Source organism: Vipera berus, assembly GCF_964194415.1.
Source record: "Vipera berus genome assembly, chromosome: 1".
Lineage (NCBI taxonomy): Eukaryota > Metazoa > Chordata > Lepidosauria > Squamata > Viperidae > Vipera > Vipera berus.
Window position 1 is genome coordinate 360,328,828 of NC_138202.1, and position 23,783 is coordinate 360,352,610.

General features: G+C 46.1%; 1 protein-coding gene across 1 annotated transcript in view; it reads right to left on the reverse strand.

Annotated features, from left to right (window-relative positions):
• EFCAB5 (EF-hand calcium binding domain 5) overlaps nt 1–23,783 on the reverse strand; it is a gene marked incomplete at its 3' end in the record, with an annotated part of 59,376 nt that overhangs the window by 8,534 nt on the left and 27,059 nt on the right. Inside the window, exons 9-18 of the mRNA XM_081313344.1 lie at nt 21,590–21,697; nt 19,815–19,907; nt 18,226–18,440; nt 16,942–17,098; nt 10,771–11,060; nt 7,470–7,642; nt 5,383–5,611; nt 4,524–4,676; nt 2,787–2,893; nt 1,484–1,737 (exon numbers count right to left, since the gene is read on the reverse strand). Of these exons, the coding sequence (XP_081169470.1) occupies nt 1,484–1,737; nt 2,787–2,893; nt 4,524–4,676; nt 5,383–5,611; nt 7,470–7,642; nt 10,771–11,060; nt 16,942–17,098; nt 18,226–18,440; nt 19,815–19,907; nt 21,590–21,697 (1,779 nt within the window). The remainder of the gene's footprint in view (nt 1–1,483; nt 1,738–2,786; nt 2,894–4,523; nt 4,677–5,382; nt 5,612–7,469; nt 7,643–10,770; nt 11,061–16,941; nt 17,099–18,225; nt 18,441–19,814; nt 19,908–21,589; nt 21,698–23,783) is intronic.

The following is a 23,783-nucleotide window of genomic DNA, read 5'->3' on the forward strand; positions in this document are numbered from 1 at the left end:
CATTCCCCAAATAGTGTCAAGCCTGGGCTTTCTCCTCCGCTCCTCCGCCCACCGAAATGTTATTGTCAATGCCGCTAACATGGGATGTTTTTGCACTGACAACAGATGGAAATGTAGCCATCTTTTCCCTTTTGCTTTTAGAGTTGGATGATGCTGGGAAGGGGGGGCATGTGGATGAGAGTCCAGCTAGACATAACAACACTAAACATAGCGTGAGAATCAAGGTTACTGAGCCCAGAGCTGATTAAAGAATTGGCGGGCTGGAGAGGAAGCCCGCCCTTCGAGCTAATTGGGGAATGTGATTTATAACAGTTAATTGCAGGAGGGAATTGTGCTTTGATAGTAGGTGCCCAGGAGAAGGGAATTCAGGTTTTGGCTTTGATTATGTTAGCGCCGATGCTATGCTACTCCAATAAAGATTCTTTAAGGTAAACAATGCCTCGAAGTTCTTTGAAGTTTCATCTGTCAGAACCAGACAGATATCCTGGACGGTATCTCTTTACTCTCCTACCATTGGGTAGGAGATATAGGAGTATAGCCAGCCGATAAACAGTTTTTATCCGTAGGCTGTTAGGCTTTTGAATGAGAAATAACTTTTGTGAATTTTATGCAGAATTGACTTGGGAGGCCAGTGTGTGGTGTAGTTGGTTCACATGGTATAGTAAGATGGAGGGTTTGTTGTCCCTGTGTGTTGGGGTGGGAGCACAAAGGGAGGCTCAGCTAATCTCAGTGTATACATAGTTGTACTTTGACAATAAAGGTTCATTTCATTTCAGGACAGTTATCAGCTCGGCCTTGAGTTCCCACAGCAGCGTTTTTATTATGGCTAACTGAGCTTAGATCCCAACACACAAACACACCTGCTGCGCCTCAATTCTAAAAGTAAAGAAAAGCATGTTAAAGGAGAAGACAGAATGGCTGCATTTTCATCAGCTGTCAGAGCAGGAACAGCCAAGGTTAGCGGCGTTGACACCCGGGGCATTGCGACCATCATAAATACGAGTCAGCTGCCAAGCGTCTGAATTTTGATGACGTGACCGTGGGGACGCCGCAACCATTTTAAGTGTGAAAAACAGTCATTTGTCACTTCTTTCGGTGCCACTGTAATTTTGAACTATTGTAAGTCAAGGACTACCTGTGTCAGAATACCCCAGCTGGAAGGGACCTTGGAGGTCTTCTAGTCCAACCCCCTGCTGAAGCAGGAGACGCTAGACCAGGGGTAGGCAACCTCGGCTCTTTTATGACTCATGGAATTCAACTCCCAGAATTCCTAAGTCAGCTGACTCAGGAATTCTGGGAGTTGAAGTCCATGAATCATAAAAGAGCCGAGGTTGCCTACCCCTGCACTACACCATTTCTGGCTATCTGGTCTCTTTTTAAAAACCTGCCGTGACAGAGCACCCACCACTTCGGAAAGCAATGTTTCGGATCTCCAGGACCACCAATATTGGTGGGGTTATTCTCCACCCAACGGGCCCCTTACCCAAGACGTAATATGGTTCCAGGTCTCCGGCATCCTCTTTCAGGATCTCGTGAGTGGCGGCTTGCACCATCTTCAGCATTGTCTGCAAGTCCTTGTGGGCGCAAGGCGACAGCTGCTGCCTGGGTCCGAGATTGAGGTCCAGCATCATGATAGCTTCGCCGCTTGTGTTCCTCAGTGGCACCGCAACATGTTGCTCCCCGTTGATGCGTTGAGTCACCACCAGAGCACTGTCTATGCACTTGAAGAGGTAATCTCTGAAACACAGGGCGATTTAAGACAATGATGGGGGGTGTTGGTGATGACATCTAGCTTGAGAATCCAAATCAAACTCCAGGTTCATTCCGTCTCCGAAAACCGTCCTGTTTATTGAATACGCTGCATGGGTATGTCAAAGCAAAACTCACACTCTGAGGCTTCGACCCCAATTGATAGACTTAAACAATAATTTTCCCAGCCAATCCCCCCCCACAACGTCTTACAGAGTCCATATAAACAAGTTCACTTTGTCACGGGAACCGTCTGCTTCAAACCCACACCTGTTCTGGTGTCCTTGAAAAGGTTTCAGGCTCTCTTCTGGTCTTCAGCTGAATCGCAGAAGTTTCATTTCTCCATCTAGCCCACTCGAAATGAACACCTCCTCCCTCCCCACCCTTAATCTAAAGGCAAGTTGAAGTGCAGAGGCACGCAGCTGCCAAAGTTTCTTCTTGAGAGCACCAAGGACCTCTCAATTGTAGTCATATGTTGAGGACTACCTGTAATGCAGAGGCCCCCAACCTTTGGGGCACCAGGGACCGGTTCCGTGGAGGGAGGTTTTTCCACGGACCGGAGGGTGCCATGGTTTTGCGTGCTGCCTGCATCCCACCGATGGGGCTTTGCTTGTTTGTGCGGACCAGTTGCTGGCATGCCGCGGCCCGGTATCGATCCACAGACCGGAGGGTTGGGGACCCCTGCCGTAATGTACTTTGCATTAAGCTACTGCAGGGGTAGGCAACCTCGGCTCGTTGATGACTCGTGGACTTCAACTCCCAGAATTCCTGAGCCAGCTATGCTGGCTCAGGAATTCTGGGAGTTGAAGTCCACGAGTCATCAAGGAGCCGAGGTTGCCTACCCCTGAGCTAGTGCTTATTGGTAAAGTTTAGCAACCCTGACCCCTACTGGCCAAAATAGGTACAGCATGTTCTCTTCACAAGGAAGTGACAACTTTTCACAACCAACTCATTCTTCTCCTCGTCCCCTTGTCCTCCTCCTTCTCTCTGCAAGCCCCCCTCCCTTCTAGCACTCCATCCACCCCTGCAGGCTTTACTTGAAAGTATCTTCCGTCCTGGAGAGTGTAGGGGCTGGTGGGGCATTGACTTTCACCTCCCCTTTCAAATCTGAGTCCAAGACTTTGCGCAAGGTGTAGTCATGCACCTAGGGGGAAGGAGAAGAAAGAACGTCTTGGTAGGAATCCAGAGTTTGAAATTGATGTAGAAGGCCAAAGAAGTTGCGACTGGCAAGGAAAATGAAGGGAATGGTTGCCAGACAGGCAAAAATGGTCTAAATGGTCCCTTTCCAAGCTCTATTCTATTCTATTCTACAGTATTCTATTCTATTCTATTCTATTCTATTCTATTCTTCTATTCTATTCTATTCTGTATTTCTATTCTATTCTATTCTATTCTATTCTATTCTATTCTATTCTATTCTATTCTATTCTATTATTCTATTCTATTCTATTCTATTCTATTCTATTCTATTCTATTCTATTCTATTCTATTCTTCTATTCTATTCTATTCTGTATTTCTATTCTATTCTATTCTATTCTATTCATTATTCTATTCTATTCTATTCTATTCTGTATTTCTATTCTATTCTATTCTGTATTTCTATTCTATTCTATTCTATTCTATTCTATTCTATTCTATTCTATTCTATTCTGTATTTCTATTCTATTCTATTCTATTCCTTATTCCTTATTCCTTATTCCTTATTCCTTATTCCTTATTCTATTTCTATTTCTATTTCTATTCTTACTCTACATTCTATTCTATTCTATTCTATTCTATTCTATTCTATTCTGTATTTCTATTCTATTCTATTCTATTCTATTCTATTCTATTCTATTCTATTCTATTTTCTGGATTTCAAGCAATAAAGTCCGTAAAATGGGGCAAAACGTACTTCGCAACTGTCTTACTTAGCAACAGAAACCTTGACTGGTTCGACTGCAGTCTTATATCATCCTCAAGAGCCACGAGGGAGTTTTCCATACAAAGCAATAACTCCATCTGCTGGCAATCCTCAGCAGAAGCGGAGAAATTAGCTTCAACCCACGGTCGCTTTGAACACAGGTATAATAATAATAATAATAAAGTTGGAAGGGACCTTGGAGGTCATCTAGTCCAACCCCCTGCTCAGGCAGGAAACCCTATCCCAGACATGTCAAACACAAGGCCCGGGGGCCGGATCCAGCCCGTGAAGTGGTTTCATGTGGCCCGCGAAGCCATCCTGGAAACAGGGAGGGAACGGCCCCCGCTGCCTTGGCCCTGGCCCAGGGACCCTCCTTCTGCCAGAGACCCTCAGATCTGTCCCACTCCTGCCCAGGCCCCCATAGGCACCCTTGATGCCAACGATGTAGAGCTGGCCACGCCCACCCACCCGGCCATACGCACTCTAGCCACGCCCACCCAGTAGGCCACGCCCACCCTGGCCACACCCACCCGGCCCCTTGACGGCAACTGCAATGCTGATGCGGCCCTCCATGAAATTGAGTTTGACACCCCTGCCCTATCCCATTTCGGACAAATAGCTGTCCAGTCTCTTCTTAAAAACCTCCAGTGTTGGGCCATTCACCGCTTCTGGAGGCAGGTTGTTAATAATAATAATAAAGCTGGGAGGGACCTTGGAGGTCATCTAGTCCAACCCCCTGCTCAGGCAGGAAACCCTATACCATTTCAGACAACTTATCACATTCCGCAAACAAACTGACGGTTTGGTTTGCTTGAGGGAGACTCGCTCTACGAAGAGAAGAAACTTTACGACAGGTGGTAAGAGAATTACCCGGCTCTCTCCGGGCTCCATGAAGTAGGCGGTGATGCTTTGCAGGCCCGGCGCCCGGCCGGAGAGCCACTCCAGCCCGGTGAGGATAATCTGCAGCAGACTTTGCTGGGTGCGGATGTGATGGTAGGCTTTGCTGAAGGAGTGTGCGATCCCCTGAGGAACAACAAGCTTGTTTATGGTGCACAACTGCCCACCAGAAAGCAGACAGGCTGGGGGATTCTGGGAGTGGGAGCCCACCCCTCTTAAAGCAGGCTGGCTGGGGGATTCTGGGAGTGGAAGCCCACCCCTCTTAAAGCAGGCTGGCTGGGGGATTCTGGGAATGGAGGTCCACCCCTCTTAAAGCAGGCTGGCTGGGGGATTCTGGGAGTGGAAGTCCGCCCCTCTTAAAGCATGCTGGCTGGGGGATTCTGGTAGTGGAAGCCCACCCCTCTTAAAGCAGGCTGATTGGGTGATTCTGGGAGAGGAAGCCCACGCCTCTTAAAGCAGGCTTGCTGGGGGATTATGGGAGTGGAAGCCCACCCCTATTAAAGCATGCTGGCTGGGGGATTCTGGGAGTGGAAGCCCACCCCTCTTAGAGCACACTGGCTGGGGGATTCTGGGAGTGGAAGCCCACCCCTCTTAAAGCATGGCTGGGGCGTTGTAGGAGTAGACGTTTGTCCATCTTAAAGTATTTTGCCTGGGGAATTCTGGGAGTGGAAGGCCTCCCCTCTTCAAGCCCATAAGGTTGAGGAGCCCTACCTTGGATTCTTGTAAACGCCCCCAGAAGAGTAGCGAACAAAGTCTTGCTCACAAAATCAAAACCAGCCACATCGCCGCCACCCCCCGGTCCCCAATCCTGGCTACCCACTTGACTTCTCACCTGGTAGTAACGGATCTCATGGGGGACAAAGATGGTTTTTTCATTCTTGTCCCGGAGGGTGTCCAGCCCAAGGATCCCAAAGACCCTTCTCCGGACATCTTCCAGGGGCAGCACCAAGAAGGAGCCTCTTTGCTCGCTCGGGGGGCAATCGGAGTTCCAGAAGTGGATGTTTCCATGCAGGTGAACTCGGGGGACGTGGACGGGCCTGTCGTTCAAGGCGGCTGAAAAGCTGGGGGGGGGGCGAGAGGGAAGACAAGCTTTGGGGGAGGGGGGTAGAAGCAGCTAAGCAGCAGCAGAAGAGGAGGGGGGCCCTGCCCCATAATCTGCAGCAGGGGCGAGTGCAAAATAGCCTCTGTCCCCCCATGAATGGATCGGATGGTTAGATGGATGGATGGATGGATGGATGGATGGATGACTTGAGTGGATGGATGGATGGATGAATGGATGGTTGGGATGGATAGATGGATCGAAAGATTAATGGATTGATGAGTGGATGGATGGAAGGATGGGCAGATGGTGGGAATGGATGGATGGATCAAAAAATTGAGGAATGGATGGATCAATGGATCAAAAGATTGATGGATGGATGGATGAATAGATGGAAGCATAAGATGGATGGATGGGATGGATCAATTGATCGAAAGATTGATGGATTGATGAGTGGATGGATGGAAGGAAGGGTAGATGGTGGGAATGAATGGATGAATCAAAAAATTGAATGGATGGATCGATGGATCGAAAGATTGATGGATCGATGAGTGAAAGGATGGAAGGATGGGTTGATGGTAGGAATGGATGGATGGATCAAAAAAATAAAAGGATGAATTGATGGATTGATGGATCGATGAGTGGATAGATGGATGAATAGATGCAAGGATAAGATGGGTGGATGGATGGATGGAAGGAAGGAAGGAAAGAAGGAAGGAAGGAAGGAAGGAAGGAAGGAAGGAAGGAAGGAAGGATGATATTAATGGATCACTGGTTGGGATGGATAGATGGATGGATGAATGGATGGTTGGGATGGATAGATGGATCGAAAGATTGATGGATTGATGAGTGGATGGATGGAAGGATGGGTAGATGGTGGGAATGGATGGATGGATCAAAAAATTGAATGGATGGATCGATTGATCGAAAGATTGATGGATCGATGAGTGGATGGATGGATGAATAGTTGGAAGGATAAGATGGATGAGATGGATGAATGCATGGCTGGGATGGATCAATGGATTGAAAGATTGATGGATCGATGAGTGGATGGATGGATGAATAGATGCAAGGATAAGGGATGGATGGATGGAAGGAAGGAAGAAAGGATGATATTGATGGATTGATGGTTGGGATGGATAGATGGATCGAAAGATTGATGGATTGATGAGTGGATGGATGGATGAATAGTTGGAAGGATAAGATGGATGAGATGGATGAATGCATGGCTGGGATGGATCAATGGATTGAAAGATTGATGGATCGATGAGTGGATGGATGGATGAATAGATGCAAGGATAAGGGATGGATGGATGGAAGGAAGGAAGAAAGGATGATATTGATGGATCGATGGTTGGGATGGATAGATGGATCGAAAGATTGATGGATTGATGAGTGGATGGATAGATGAATAGATGGAAAGATAAGATGGATGATATTAATGGATCGATGGCTGGGATGGATCAATTGATCGAAAGATTGATGGATTGATGAGTGAATGGATGGAAGGATGGGTAGATGGTGGGAATGGATGGATGGATCAAAAAAATGATGAATGGATGGATTGATGGATTGAAAGATTGATGGATCGATGAGTGGATGGATGGATGAATAGATTTAAGGATAAGATGGATGGATGGATGGATGGATGGATGGATGGAAGGAAGAAAGATATTGATGGATCGATGGTTGGGATGGATAGATGGATTGGAAGATTGATGGATTGAGTGGGTGGATGGATGGATGAATAGATGGAAGGATAAGATGGAGGGATGAGATGGATGGATAGTTGGGATGGATAGATGGATCGAAAGATTGATGGATTGATGAGTGGATGGATGGATGGAAGGATGGATAGATGCTGAATGAGCATTCCTTACCTGACTCCCGGCATGTCCATGAAAAGGGTCTGGTTGAGGACATAAGGGGCATCGTCTTCTGTGCAGGCCACGTAGCGCAGGAGAATATCTCCCCGCTCGGGGGCTATGACGTTGTATTCCAGAAGGGCGATGTAGGCACTGACCTTCTTGTTCTCTCCGTGAGCATCAGTGTCCTGCAAGAGAGAGAGTCGACTTATCACCATGAATTATGGGGCAGTTTAATCCTAACCCTAACCCTAGGATCTTAGACTTGGGAAGAGCCTTACAGTCCCGTGGACTTTAGACGTCCAACACAGGGGAAGATTCATGGGACCAGTGTTTCTCAGCCTCAGATGCGTGGACTTCAACTCCCAGAATTCCCCAGCCAGCACCCAGAAGAGACTTGGCCCAGAATGCAGTTTTTCTCCTTCCTTCCTTCCTTCCTTCCTTCCTTCCTTCCTTCCTTCCTTCCTTCCTTCCTTCCTTCCTTCCTTCCTTCCTTTCTTTCTTTCTTTCTTTCTTTCTTTCAAAGATTTTATTGGTTTTCTAATGTTACAATTACATAGTTGAAAAGCAACATGGCGGCTGAGTTACAATAATTCAATTACATACATACACACTGGTACAAATCTCAAACTAATACAGTAAATATTTCCTCTCATATTTAAGTTAACACAGTTTTTATTCTAACAGTCAAATAGAAGCAACTTTCCTGCATTTATCAATAGTTTTTAGTTTATATGTATCTTAATTGTATTAGACAATCAATAACCTAATAACTGTTTCCCAATTTTAATTTTCCGTTAAAATTTAAATTTAACGTTTAATATTTTTCCCTTTTCCAAATTTTAAATGACCCCAATTCCCTTTATCACAATTCCTCACGGAATCTGGCGTTCAGGGTACACGTCTTATCTATTTACGTTCTCTCCCTTTGCATCAACAAATTGATAATACAATACACTATTCTTATTTTCTAATACTTTCCAAATATCTTAAATTAGTAACCCAAATTTCTTTTATTTCAACGTTTATTACTTCCTCTTTCCTCCTCTTTGTACCTGCTATCTCGTATTTATTTATTTTTTTATTTTAATTCCATTTATATCCCGCCCTTCTCCGAAGACTCAGGGCAGCTTACAAGCTTAGCAGTAGCCTTCATTCTATGTATATGCCTGCTTATTAGGGCTTTCACACACACACACCCAAAGCGGCATTATTACAAAGTCAGCTTATTGCCCCCAACAATCTGGGTCCTCATTTTACCTACCTGGGAAGGATGGAAGGCTGAGTCAACCTTGAGCCTGGTGGGACTCGAACCTGCACTAATTGCAGGCAGCTCGTGTTACTTAAGGAGGCATTAGCCCACTGCTCCACCAAGGCTCTATTTAAGCTAACAATTTTTATTCTTATCACTACATAAAGACACATTTATTACATTCTTCAATAATCTTTAGCTTGAGAAGAAGAAGAAGAAGAAGAAGAAGAAGAAGAAGAAGAAGAAGAAGAAGAAGAAGAAGAAGAAGAAGAAGAAGAAGAAGAAGAAGAAGAAGAAGAAGAAGAAGAAGAAGAAGAAGAAGGAAAGGGACCTTGGTGGCCATCTAGTCCAACCCCCTGCTTAATCTTAATCACCTTTAGATAACCATTATGAGCAAATCAATATTCAGTTATTCTCCACTTTCAGATACGTGGATTCTAATTCTCAGAATTGCCCAGGCAGAAGGCAAAAAAGCCTTGCCCCCTAATGCAGGATTTCTCAACCTTGGAAGCCCCAACATGGCTGGACTTCAGTTCCCAGAATTCCCCATCCCTCCCCCTGCTCTGGTGTCCCTAATGAGACAAACCAGTTAGAAATGGCTAATTGACCCATCCATTCACCTGTTCTCATAACAGCTCGTGCAATTTTATGCACAGGTAGTCCCTGACTTACAACTGGAATGGGGACCGGATTTTCTGTTGATAAGCCAGACAGGTTTTAAAGTCAGCTGTGCCCGATTTTGCGACCGTTTTGCCACAGCTGCTAAGCGAATCGCTGTGGCTGTTAAGCGATTCGCGCTGCCGTGCAGCAAATCTTTCAGTCGGAAGCCAGCTGGAAAGGTCCCAAAATGTTTATCCCGTGAGCCCGGGATGCAGCAACCGTTGCAAAACGCCCGGATTTTGATCACGGGATCGTGAGATGGTTTGATGGTCACAAGTGGGAGGACATTAAGGACATTAAGTTGCCTTCTTTCAGTGCTGTCCGTACGTTGAACGGTCGCTAAATGAATGGTTATAAGTCAGGGACTACCTGCGTTTTTCTATACCCCACATTACCTCTAGGACAGGGGTCTTCGAACTTGGCCCTTTGATGACTTGTGGACTTCAACTCCCAGAATTCCTCAACCAGCGTACCTTACAGTCTGGCTGAGGAATTCTGGGAGTTGAAGTCCACAAGTCCCAAAAAGGGCCAGGTTGGAAGACCCCTGTCTTAAAGCATCCTGGCTGAGGAGTTCTGGGAGTTGAAGTTCACCAGTGATAAAAGGGCCAAGTTGGAAGACCCCTGTCTTAAAGCATCCTGGCTGAGGAATTCTGGGAGTTGAAGTCCACAAGTCCTAAAAGGGCCAAGTTGGAAAACCCCTGTCTTAAAGCATCCTGGCTGAGGAATTCTGGGAGTTGAAGTCCACAAGTCCTAAAAGGGCCAAGTTGGAAGACCCCCTTCTCTAGTCTAGGAGCTCAACATGGGGTATGTAGCATTCCCTTCTTCCGTTTTTCCTCCCAACAACATCCCTGCGAGGTAAGATGGTTTGAAAGAAAATAATTGGCTCGAGAAGGTCTAGAAGCTTCCGTGGCTAAGTGAGACGCATACTGTAAACTAGTGGTGGTTCCTAGTTCCAATCCAACACCTTAGCAATTCTGCCTTCCTCTCTGTTCATGTCTAATTCATTTGGGTCTGTGTTGTTCAGACTTGGCTACGTAGGAAGTCAGCAACACACACACACACACACATGCCCACCCACCCATCGCCACACACACACACACACACACACACACACACCACTCCTACCTAGACCATTTCAGAGCAGTGGCTGTCCAGTCTCTTCTTAAAGACCTCCAGTGATGGAGCACCCACACCTTCTGGAGGCAGGTCCATGGACCTTGTGCCTCCTTGTCCAAGCCTTCTACCCTTCTCCAATCTTCGGTCTAAGTACTTCAAAGTCCCAACCCACCTTAACTTTCTTCTTAAGGACATACGCCTGACCCATAAACCTGGTTCTTCTTCTACTTCTTGGAGCCATTCCCGGTCCGACGCTGCATGATGGGTCTCGTTGACCGATCTACTCACCCTGGAGAGAGCCTGGAAGACCGCTTGGTAGACGGGCTCCATGCACCCGCCGCTGGTCGCAGCTACGTGTTCGATCCGGAGCAGCCACTTGCGCCGGGCGTTCCCTCGCAACCGCTCCAGGTGGGTGCGCCCCACGGCCATCATCAGGAACTCCACAAGGTTGTCCAGCGTGTCCTGCTCGGTCCCGGTGAGCTCGGACGTCACTAGCTCGATGTAGGTTTGGAAGTCCTTCTGGGTGAGCTTCACCATCCCGCTGGGGTGCCAGGTGGGGAAGGGCAGCTGCACCTTAGCTAGGGAGGGAGGGAAGGGAAAGGGTCAGCCCAGGACATGTAATCATAATCATAATAGTAAAGTTGGAATGGACCTTGGAGGTCATCTAGTCCAACCCCCTGCTCAGGCAGGAAACCTTATACCGTTTCAGACAAATGGCTGGCCAGTGTCTTCTTAAAAGCCTCCAGTGATGGAGCATTCACCACTTCTGGAGGCAGGTTGTTCCACTGGTTAATTGTTCTAACTGTCAGGAAGTTTCTCCTTAGTTCTAGATTGCTTCTCTCCTTGATTAGTTTCCATCCGTTGCTTCTTGTCCTGCCTTCTGGGGCTTTGGAAAACAGCTTGACTCCCTCTTCTTTGGGGCAGCCCCTGAGATACTGGAAGGCTGCTATCCTGTCCCCCCTCGTCCTTCTCTTCATTAAACTGGACATACCCAATTCCAGCAACTCTTCCTTGTATGCTTCAGCCTCCAGTCCCCTAATCATCTTTGTTGCTGTTCTCTGTACCCTTTCTAGAGTCTCAACATCTTTTTTTTAACATCGTGGTGACCAAAACGGGATGCCGTATTCCAAGTGCGGACTTACCAAGGCATTGTAAAGTGGTATTAACACTTCACGTGATCTTGATTCTCTCCCTCTGTTAATGCAGCCTAGCACCGTGTTGGCTTTTTTGGCAGCTGAAGCACACTTCCTGGCTCCTATTTAAGGGATGGTCCACTGGGACTCCGAGGTCCCTCTCACAGTTGCTACTGTTGAGCAAGGTACCCCCTATACTATACCTGTGCATTTGATTTTCCCTGCCTAAATGAAGAACCTTACTTTTTTCACCCTTGAATTTCACTTCGTTAGATAGCGCCCAGTGTTCAAGTCTGTCCAGATCCTCCTGTGCTTTTCAGCTGGGGACCCAGGAAGGTGGACCTTGTGGTCTCCACTCCCGAGGTCAGGTTTCCCACGTATGGGCTTTTCAAGTGACTCTGAGCCATTGTTTACCTTAAAAGTCCTTTATTTAGCCTAACACACCAGCAAATAAAGCTGGAATCTGAAATCTCCGCCCCCTTGCACAATATATTAAAACACAATTCTCCACCTTTCTAATTTTGTCATTAATCACATTCTCCAATTAATTTAAAGAATCAGTTTCCCTTCCCTTAGACAACCCGCCAAGTTCTTATCTTCTTTAATTTCAGATGGCCTTGAGGTACAATCCTCCTCTTCCCCCCTCCCAATTTTAAACTCAATCTCTTAAAGCAATACACAAGTTTAACGTTTGAAATAGCTGCTGCTTCATCTCTTGTCAAGCAAGAACATTCGATGTTAGCAGCGTTGACACCGATTCCTTCAGAGGATGCAATTAAAAACGTGCCATTTTCTTCCGCAGCGACGGGAAAAAACCAGGACCGGACATCGGAAGGGCGCGCCTTCCCCAGCGGAAGCATGAACGGAACCAGAGAGCTGGAAGGGACCTCGGAGGTCATCTAGCCCGACCCTCCAGCTCAAGCAGGAGACCCCGTGCCACTTCAGACAAATGGCTGTACGATCTCTTCTTAAAAGCCTCCAGGGCTGGAGTACAAGGATGTCCTCGACTTACGACAGTTCGGTTAGTGTCCATTTGAAATCACAGTTTTTTTTAAAAAGGGACTTACGACCGTTTTTTCACACTTTACGACCGTGGCGGCATCCCCAGTGGGTCAGGTGATCAAAAGGAAGATGCTTGGGAATTGACTCCACGTTTACGACGGTCGAAGTGTCCCCTTTTTGTGACTTTCTGACAATCAAAGTCAACAGGGTAAGCCAGATTCACTTAACAATCGTGTCACTAACATAACATCTGCAGTGATTAACCCAAGTAGAATAGAATAGAGCTGGAAGGGACCTCGGAGGTCTTCTAGTCCAGCCCCCCCGCCCCCGTTCAAGCAGGAGAACCCATACCGTCTCAGACAGGTGATTGTCTAGTCTCTCCTTGACAATCTCGAGTGATGGAGCGCCCACGATTTCTTAACAACTGAACAACTGTGTCAAGAAGGGTCGTGAAATGGGGCAAGCCTCACTGAAGAAATGTCTCGCTTAGCAACAGGAATTCTGGCCTCAGTTATGGTTCTAAGTTGAGGACTTCCTGTATACGTAGCTCTGCCATCCGTGGACACATAGAGACGAATCCTATTTACACACCATTCGAAAGAGACAATTTAAAAAGTTAAGAGGGAAAGAAAAAGAGCAGAACCCAGCAGCCAACACCCAGATAAGCAGGGATGGACACCAGACAAACAATCAAACAGAAATCAACACCCCAAATCAAGATAGTTCCAAGGAGAAAAGCAGACTGCCACCAACGCTGACAGGACAAATTATTTAATAGAAAGAGGAAGCAAACCCCACACTCACCAGCGCTGATGATGTTAGCTAGTTCAGTCATGAAACGTCTGCAAGAACACAACCAAGCTCAGACAGCATTAAGGACCCCACAGTTGTCCTCCTCCCCCTCCTCCTCCTCCTCCTCTTCCTCCCCCTCCTCCTGCTCCTCCTCTCCACAAACCCCCCTCTCTTCTAGTACTGATGATGTTCCTCCTCCTCCTCCTCTCCACAAACCCCCCTCTCTTCTAGCACTGATGATGTTACCTAGCTGGGTCATGAAACGTCTGCAGGAAAACATCTAAGCTCAGAGAGCACCAAGGACCCCACAGTCCTCCTCCTCCTCCTCTTCTTCCTCCTCCTCCTCTTCCTCCTCCTCCCCCCCTCCTCCTCTCTGCAAATCCCCCTCCCTTCTAGAACTGATGATGTTACCTAGCTGGGTCATGAAACCTCTGCAAAAAACAAGTTCAGAGAGCACCAAGGGCCCCACAGTCCTCCTCCTCCACCTCCTCCTCCTCCTCCTCCCTTCTAGCACTGATGATGTTACCTAGCTGGGTCGTGAAACGTCTGCAGGAAAAAAACACCCAAGCTCAGAGAGCACCAGGGACTACTATGTCTTCTCCCTGTCCAGCTGTTCTTCCAGCTGTTCTGGGGCTCCTGGAATTGCAGCAGACCCCTGGCACACCCAGGGAACGAGGACTCCAGAGGATGCTTCTGGCCCCAGCAGGGGAGAGCTGTCTCCCCACGAGACTCAAGCAGCTAACAGATTTGGGCGGATCCCGTTCCTGGAGATCTACTCTCAAGATGGAGAGGACGGTTTCTGCGCAATGGATTCTGACCCACGGCAGAACTACGATAACGCTCATTTAAAGGTGAAAAAAATAATAACACTGAAGGTGGTTTGGATGCATAAAAAACCTCCTGAGGTTGTTTAATTACAGCTGGTCCTCCGCTTAGTGACCAAAGTTACAACGGCACTGGGAAAAAGTACCTTAGGACCGTTGTTCACACTTACGACCGTCGCAGCATCGCTCTCATGGGCACCTGATCAAAATTCAGAGGCTGGGCAACTGACTCGTATTTATGACGGTCGCAGTGTCCCCGGGATCAGGTCACTTCCCCTTTTGCGACCTTCTGACCAGATTGGGGGGGGGACGCCGGATTCGCTTAACGACCGCGGCTACTGACTTAACCACTGCGGTGGTCCCCCTTAACAACTGAGTCAAGAAGAGTCGTAAGATGGGGGCACCTCTCACTTAACCAGCGTCTTGCCTAGCGACATAAATCTGGGGCTCGATTGTGGCTGTAAGTCGAGGACCGCCACCTGTATCCCAGCATTTGTTAAAAGTGTGGACTCACCAGTTTTGGGCTCAACTGCGGTCTGTAGGGAATAAGAGTTGGGAGGGACCCTCGAGGTCATCTAGTCCAGAGGTCCCCAACCTTTCGGGCACCACTAGGGACCTCTGGATCCGTGGACAGAGGTTTTTTCCGCGGACCGGAGGGCGCGTGGTTTTGCGTGCTGCCTGCATCCCACGGATGGGGCTTTGCTTGTTTGTGTGGACCGTTTGCTGGCGTGCTGCGGCCCGGTACCGGTCCACGGCCCGAGGGTTGTGGACCGCTGCCTTAGGGGTTCTGCCTCAGAACACCTGGAGGGGGATCCAGTGGGGGTCTTCAAGCACGGGTAACAATAACAGAGCTGGAAGGGACCTCGGAGGTCTTCTAGTCCATCCCCCTGCCCAAGCAGGAGACCCTGCCTACACCATTTCTGACAAGATGGTTGCCCAGTCCCTTCTCGAAAACCTCCACTGATGGGATACCTACAATGTCTGGTGGCAAGCTGTTCCACTGGTTAACTGTTTCCACAGTCGGGAAATTTCTCCTTAATTCTCTCCTCGATCTGTTTCCATTCGTCGCTTCTTGTTCTTCCTTCTGGTGCTTTGGAGAATAGGTGGACCCCCCGCCCCCCGCTCTTCTTTGGGGCAGCCCCTCAAATGCTGAAATGCTGCTAGTATTCTTTAGGGAATTATAGCATTATAGCCCCTAAAGAGGCTGCTATGTCGTATAGCCTATAGTAAATTATAAAGAGCCTTGGTGGAGCAGTGGGCTAATGCCTCCTTAAGTAACACCAGCTGCCTGCAATTAGTGCAGGTTCGAGTCCCACCAGGCTCAAGGTTGACTCAGCCTTCCATCCTTCCCAGGTAGGTAAAATGAGGACCCAGATTGTTGGGGGCAATAAGCTGACTTTGTAATAATGCCGCTTGGGGTGTGTGTGTGAAAGCCCTAACAAGCAGGCATATACATAGAATGAAGGCTACTGCTAAGCTTGTAAGCCGCCCTGAGTCTTCGGAGAAGGGCGGGATATAAATGTAATAAAAAAAAATAAAAAAAAAATACTGCTGTAGTGTTCCTTAGGGCAGAGGTTGGGGACCCCTGGACTAGTCTGAAATGGGATAGGGTTTCCTGCCTGATCAGGGGGTTGGACTAGATGACCTCCAAGGTCCCTTCCAGCTCTTTCTATTTCTATTTTTAATTCCATTTCTAATTCTATTTCTAATTTCCATTTCTAATTCTATTTATAACCGGTCAGTCCTAGAGGAGATCAACCCTGACTGCTCTTTGGAAGGCCAGATCCTGAAGCTAAAACTCAAATCCTTTGGCCACCTGATGAGAAGGAAGGACTCACTGGAGAAGAGCCTCATGCTGGGAAAGGTTGAGGGCAATAGAAGAAGGGGATGACGGAGAATGAGGTGGCTGGATGGAGTCACTGAAGCAGGAGGCCTGAGCTTAAAGGGACTCCAGAAGATGGTCGAGGACAGGAAGGCCTGGAGGAACGTTGTCCGTGGGGTCGCGATGGGTCGGACACGACTTCGCAACTAACAACAACATTCTATTTCTATTTCTATTTCTATTCTATTTCTATTCTATTCCAACATTATTATTATTATTATTATTATTACACTTTTATTCATAAAACATGAAACTCAAGTCAACTGAACACTATTATTATTATTATTATTATTATTATTATTATTATTATTATTATTACACTTTTATTCATAAAACATGAAACTCAAGTCAACTGAACACTATTATTATTATTATTATTATTATTATTATTATTATTATTACACTTTTATTCATAAAACATGAAACTCAAGTCAACTGAACACTATTATTATTATTATTATTATTATTATTACACTTTTATTCATAAAACATGAAACTCAAGTCAACTGAACACTATTATTATTATTATTATTATTATTATTATTATTATTACACTTTTATTCATAAAACATGAAACTCAAGTCAACTGAACACTATTATTATTATTATTATTATTATTATTATTATTATTATTACACTTTTATTCATAAAACATGAAACTCAAGTCAACTGAACACTATTATTATTATTATTATTATTATTATTATTATTATTATTATTATTATTATTATTATTATTATTATTATTATTATTATTATTATTATCATTATTATTATTATTATCCAACCCCCTGCTCAAGCTGAAAGGGCCTTTGCGCGGCTCTTACCCTTGGTCAAGGCTTCTTCTTCCATCCCTTCCTTAAAGGTGCCGAGGATCGCGTCAACCTCCTTCATCTCCAAGAACCCCGAACATTCGTTGTCCCACTTCTCAAAAAGGGCCGTGATGAGAAGCTGCTGCCGGAGCAACGTGGACGACCGATGCACCTGTGGGGACGGGGTGGCCATATTAGAAGGTCCCTCTGCTGCCCAGGTAGTCCTGGACACCCCCCCCCCCCCCGTGAGAATTGAGCCCAGAGCTTCTGTTGCTAAGCGAGACGGTTGTTAACGTGAGCTTAGCCCCATTTTACCACCTTTCTGGCCACAGCTGCTAAGTCAACCTCTGCCGTCGTTTAGTTAGTAGCAAGAGCCGGAGCGCTTAGACTTATATAGCGCTTCACCGGGCTTTACAGCCCCCTCTAAGTGGTTTACAGAGTCGGCCTATTTGCCCCCAACAATCTGGGTCCTCATTTTACCGACCTTGGAAGGACAGAAGGCTGAGTCAACCTTGAGCCGGTCAGGATCGAGCTTCCCGGCTGTGGGCAGAGTCAGCCAGCAATAACCCTGACCACTGCACCACCACAGCTGTCTCTTTCTTTCTTTCTCTTTCTTTCTTTCTTTCTTTCTTTCTTTCTTTCTTTCTTTCTTTCTTTCTTTCTTTCTTTCTTTCTTTCTTTCTTTCTTTCTTTCTTTCTTTCTCTCTCTCTCTCTCTCTCTCTCTCTCTCTCTTTCTTTCTTTCTTTCTTTCTTTCTCTCTTTCTCTCTCTTTCTAATTCTATCTTTCTCTTTCTCTCTCTCTTATTCTCTTTCTTTTTTCTCTTTCTTTCTAATTCTCTTTTTCTTTCTCTCTCTTTCTAATTCTCTCTCTTCTTCTTTCTTTCTTTCTTTCTTTCTTTCTTTCTTTCTTTCATTCTTTCTTTCCTTTCCTTCCTTCCTTCCTTCCTTCCTTCCTTCCTTTCTTCCTTCCTTCCTTCCTTCCTTCCTTCCTTTCCATTCCATTCCATTCCATTCCATTCCATTCCATTCCATTCCATTCCATTCCATTCTATTCTATTCTATTCTATTCTATTCTATTCTATTCTATTCTATTCTATTCTATGGGACACCAAGATATCCACACCTCTATCACGTGACCGTCGTGATGCTGCAAGGGTTGTGTGAAAACGTTCACAGGTCACTTTTTTCGGTGCCGTCATAACTTTGAACGGCCACTGAAGGAATGGTTGTAAGCTCAGGACCACCTGTATTGAGGAACATTTGGGGAGGCGGGACAGGGGGCTGTGTGTGGTATTTACCTTCGCCAGCTGGCTGAACTTCTCAGCCTCCGTCTGCAGGTACCCCTTCTTCAGAACCTCGACCAACTTCTTCACCCTCGGCAGGGACGCCCCCTCGCCCACAAAGGTCTCCATCAGCTGCACGAACTGGGGCAGGTTGAGGCAGTTCTTCTCAAAGGGGCTGAGGGAGGCTGGGGGCCCCCGAGCCTGGATTTCGATCATCCCCAGGCGGAGATCTGGAAAGAGACACCCGTCCTGCAGCTCCTTTGACGGAGGCCGAAGCAAGAGAGGAGGAGAAGCAGGGCTGGGACCCGAGCGGGTCACGGAATCCGGGGGCTGGAAGGGACCGTGGAGGTCTTCTAGTCCACCCCACTGCCCAAAGCTGTACACTTTATACCAAGGGTCCCCAACCCCTGTGCCGCAGCCCACTACCGGGTCATCAGCTGTTCAGAAGAGGGTCGCAGAAAGAAAGAAAGAAAGAAAGAAAGAAAGAAAGAAAGAAAGAAAGAAAGAAAGAAAGAAAGAAAGAAAGAAAGAAAGAAAGAAAGAAAGAAAGAAAGAAAGAAAGAAAGAAAGAAAGAAAGAAAGAAAGAAAGAAAGAAAGAAAGAAAGTGTTGTGATTCAGGGTCAGCCTGTGGGTTCGGCAGTTGGGTCGGATGACTCAGAGGAGGAGGAGGGGGGTGTTGAAGAGCTTGCTGATGATGGCCTTGAAGCTCTGCAGAGCCCTCAGCCAGGCCCCTCCCACCTGGTCACGATGGAGACCCAGCTGTGTGAGCCTGACAGCGTGGATGAAGATGACCCACAGCTGGCCCTGTTCAAGGACGCCCGACGCAGGAGGCAGTCAATCAGGAGTAAACAGAGGAAGGCAATGGGGCACCTCGGAAGGAGGCAGAGAGAAGCCACGCCCTGAACTGTATAAAAGGGGAATGCGTGGGAGGGCTGGTTTGCTGAAGGCAACCGCTTGAATAGCTCCTGTTTCATGGTTCGTGTCTTGTTCTGTTTGCTTTTGTGTCAATAAATTTGGCAGGCTTAGTTCCAGCCTCTTGCCTTCTTGTAAAAGGGGTTGTCCCTGCCTTTTCTGCAGGGCCGGTAGCAGGCTGGTACAGAACAGAAAGAAAGAAAGAAAGAAAGAAAGAAAGAAAGAAAGAAAGAAAGAAAGAAAGAAAGAAAGAAAGAAAGAAAGAAAGAAAGAAAGAAAGAAAGAAAGAAAGAAAGAAAGAAAGAAAGAAAGAAAGAAAGAAAGAAAGAAAGAAAGAAAGAAAGAAAGAAAGAAAGAAAGAGAAAGAGGAAGGAAGGAAGGAAAGAAGGAAAGGAAAATGTTGGGATGGATGGAAGTAGGGAAGGAAGGTAGGAATGGGAAAAAGATGGGAAGGAAGGAAAGCAGGCCGAAAGGAACGAAAGAAGGAAGGCAGCAATGAAAGGGGATCGGAGGAAGGAAAGGCAAAGGAAAACGACAGGACGGAATGAAGGAAGGGGAGGGAGGGAAAGGGGAAATGATGGGAAGGATGGAAGGAAAGAAGGGAAAGGGGAAAAGGTGGGAAGGGAGGGAGGGAGGGGTAGGGGAGACTACCTGTAATAAGTAAATAATAATAAGAGAATTAAAAATAAACCTGAAAACCTGGAGTCCTCTTTGTTCCAATCCTCCCGGACCTCCTTGCCGTAATCCGCGTACTTGAAGGTCAGATCTGCCGTCTCAAAAGTGCCTGGGGGGGCACAAAGGAGTCATCGGGTGGCACCCCAAGCAAGTCCTCAAAGGACGGTTAGCGCCCTGCCCCCCCCACGCTGTTGCTTTTTCCAAAAGTCCCTAAAAATGGGGTCTTGTTAGGTAGATGACTTTGGCCTAACTGGTTGGGTTGGTAATATATATAAACTATGATTGTATTGTTGTAATAGAAACTGTATTGTATCACTTTAAATGTGTGATGATTGGCCAACGCTGTTTTTCCAACGGCCATAAGAGGGAGCTAGAGACATAGCTTCTTTCTCTCTGTTACGTTTTTATTTTTTTATTTTATTTTAATTCCATTTATATCCCGCCTTCTCCAAAGACTCAGGGCGGCTTACAAGCTTAGCAATAGCCTTCATTCTATGTATATGCCTGCTTATTAGGGCTTTCACACACACCCCAAGCGGCATTATTACAAAGTCAGCTTATTGCCCCCAACAATCTGGGTCCTCATTTTACCTACCTCGGAAGGATGGAAGGCTGAGTCAACCTTGAGCCTGGTGGGATGCGAACCTGCACTAATTGCAGGCAGCTGGTGTTACTTAAGGAGGCATTAGCCCACTGCTCCACCAAGGCTCTTACTTTGCTGTTACTTGCTGATTATTGTGGTTTGTGGGTTTGCTACTGTTTGCTAAACCCGAAGAACTGTGTTTTGACTTACGGACTGGTAAGAAGACTCTGTATTGGATAATCCTTGGACTATTGTTATTTGCTATCATCTCTTTACTCGTGTATGACCTGGACTGATTTTTTCTTGGACTGTGCTATTGTATTATTCCACAAGTAAAACTTGTTTACACACCTCAGTGTATCTGTGTGGTTGCTGCGTAAACTTGACTACTCTCAGTATCCTCTTTTTCTGTGCAAACTCTTGTTAGCTCAAGAGGTACTCTGCACATCCTTATCAGGTTTCATCCGCCATCCTGGGCACCCCGCGTGACAACTTGGCCCTTTTATGAATCATGGACTTCAACTCCCAGAATCCCTCAGCCAGGATGCTTTAAGACAGGGGTCTCCAAACTGGGCCCTTTTAGGACTGGTGGACTTCAGCACCCAGAATTCCTCAGCCAGGATGCATGCCGGCTGAGGAATTCTGGGAGTTGAATTTCACAAGTCCTAAAAGGGCCAAGTTTGAAGACCCCTGATTTAGTGACTAATCGAGGTTACATCGGCACCGACTTATGACCGTTTTCCCTACTTACAACAAATTGCAGCATTTGCAGGATCAAAATTCAGACGCTTGGCCACCGACTTGTAGTTATGACGCTTGCGGTGTCGCCCAGGGGTCTCACGGGATCCCCTTTCGCGACTTTCCGACAAGCCAAGTCAATGTGGGAAGCCGGATTCCCTTAACAACCGTGTGGCTGACTTAACAACGGCAGCGATGCGTTTAACAACCGTAGCGAGCAAGATCGCAAAATGGGGGGAGGAAAATTCACTTAAGGACTGTCTCGCCCAGCCAGAGAAATGTTTCAGTCGTACGTCGAGGATTACCCGTGTGGTGAAATTTCCTAAATTTTGTAAGTCACCTCTGGGTGAATCGGGCCGCGCTACCAATGTGTTCAGAAAAGGAGGCAAAAATGTCCAGAAAACAGGCTAAAATCAGATTTTAGCTCTTCTGACCACTTGGGCGGGTAGGTGATTGAGGATGGCGAGTACCTGACCAGACTTCCCCGTAGATCCGCTGAGGTCCTTTGGTCCTCTCCAAGCTGGCTTGGTCGGGGGGCCATTGAAGGCTGGGTTGGCTGGGGGGCGCCAAGGGCCCTTCTGAAAAAGAAAAATTCAGAGCAGGGAAGGAAATTCACCTCCTTTGATTAGAATTCCCTGCGGTTTCAAATCTGTTTGTACTCCTCCACCCTCAGATTTCCCCCGCCAGCATGCTTTAATATAAATGGACTTCCACTCCCAAAATTCCCCAGCCAGCATGCTTTAAGATGTGAACTTCCACTCCCAGAATTCCCCAGCCAGCATGTTTTAATATAAATGGACTTCAACTCCCAGAATTCCCAAGCCAGCATGCTGTACGATGTGAACTTCCGTTCCCAGAATTCCCCCGCCAGCATGCTTTAATATAAATGGACTTCAGCTCCCAGAAGCCCCAAGCCAGCATGCTGTAAGATGTGAACTTCCACTCCCAGAATTCCCCCAGCATATTTTAATATAAATGGACTTCAACTCCCAGAATTCCCAAGCCAGCACGCTTTCAGATGTGAACTTCCATTCCCAGAATTCCCCAGCCAGCATGTTTTAATATAAATGGACTTCAACTCCCAGAATTCCCCAGCCAGCATGCTCTAAGATGTGAACTTCCATTCCCAGAATTCTCCCGCCAGCATGCTTTACTATAAATGGACTTCAACTCCCAGAATTCCCCAGCCAGCATGCTCTAAGATGTGAACTTCCATTCCCAGAATTCCCCAGCCAGCATGCTTTACTATAAATGGACTTCAACTCCCAAAATTCCCCAGCCAGCATGCTTTCAGATGTGAACTTCTGTTATGGAATTTATTGTGCAGAGGTCTCCTTGTGCTACCAAAGAGTTGCACAGACAAGGAAGGGCACTGAGAGCAGTAAAAGTCACACACAGAAATACACTGAGTTCTAAAAGCAAAAAGTATTTTACTTTGAGGTGGTGTAAAAACATAAATGCACAGTCAAAAATAAACAGTCCAAGTAGCAATCCAAAATACAAAGTCTTCTTACCGGTCCAGAGGTCAATACACAGTTTAGGTTACAACAGTAGTAAACCAACAGCAGAGCAAAAACAGTAATAGTAGAGATCAGTGAATTCAGAGAGAGAGAGAAGCTACGTTCCTAGCTTCCTCTTATGGCCATGAGAACACTTACACACCCATTGGCCAATTAACAACTTAAAGACATAGCATTATGGTTAATATATTTTCAACCCAACATTGTAGGCTAGCACCATATGCCTAACATTCTCCCCTTTGGGTAGAATAATATATAACTCTTACAATCTTATGCACATTCTTTCACAATTAGCATTGTGTTTCACAGCACTTTGTACCTTCGTAAAATGGTCTGCAATATTTACATCAGATGGACAATACTCTAACTGTATTAATTTATCTTTGACACATTGTCTGACATTTAAATAACGAAGATCAGTATGTTTAGATCTTGTTCTTACTGCAGCATTATTAGCCATCTTTATCGCAGCTTGATTGTCCTCATATACAATGAATGGATCATTTACATTTAAACCCATATCTAACAATAATTGTTTGTACACTAGCAGTTCTGTACATAACACTGATAGACATGAAAATTCAGCCTCCATTGTAGACAAGCTTATGTGTTTTTGCCTAATGGACTTCCATCCAATCAAAGAATCACCCAACATTACAGCCAACCCTGAGGTAGATTTACGACTGTTTGAATCAGAGGCAAAACTCGCATCTGCATATGCAGTAAGGATTAACTCACGATTTGGCTCTAGATATAACGAGTAGTGAATAGTCTGCTTCAGATATCTTAATACTCGTTTAGCTGATTGCCAGTGTCGAACAGTTGGATTATTGTTGTACCTAGCTAATTGATTTACACAGTAAGAAATATCAGGTCTAGACCAATTACTCAGATACATAAGACTTCCTATCAAAGATTGGTACATAGTCTTATCAAATACAGGACTCTCAACATTAGTGTCCTTAAAATCCATAGCCATCGGAGTTTTTGCTGGTTTACACATTTCCATGTTGTATCTCTTTAATAACTGAGATATCTTACTGGCTTGCGACACCTTAAAACCCCTATTTGTTTTCACAATATCTAACCCCAAATAGTGGCTAATTTCTCCAAGATTTCTAATTGTGAATTTATTTTGCAATCT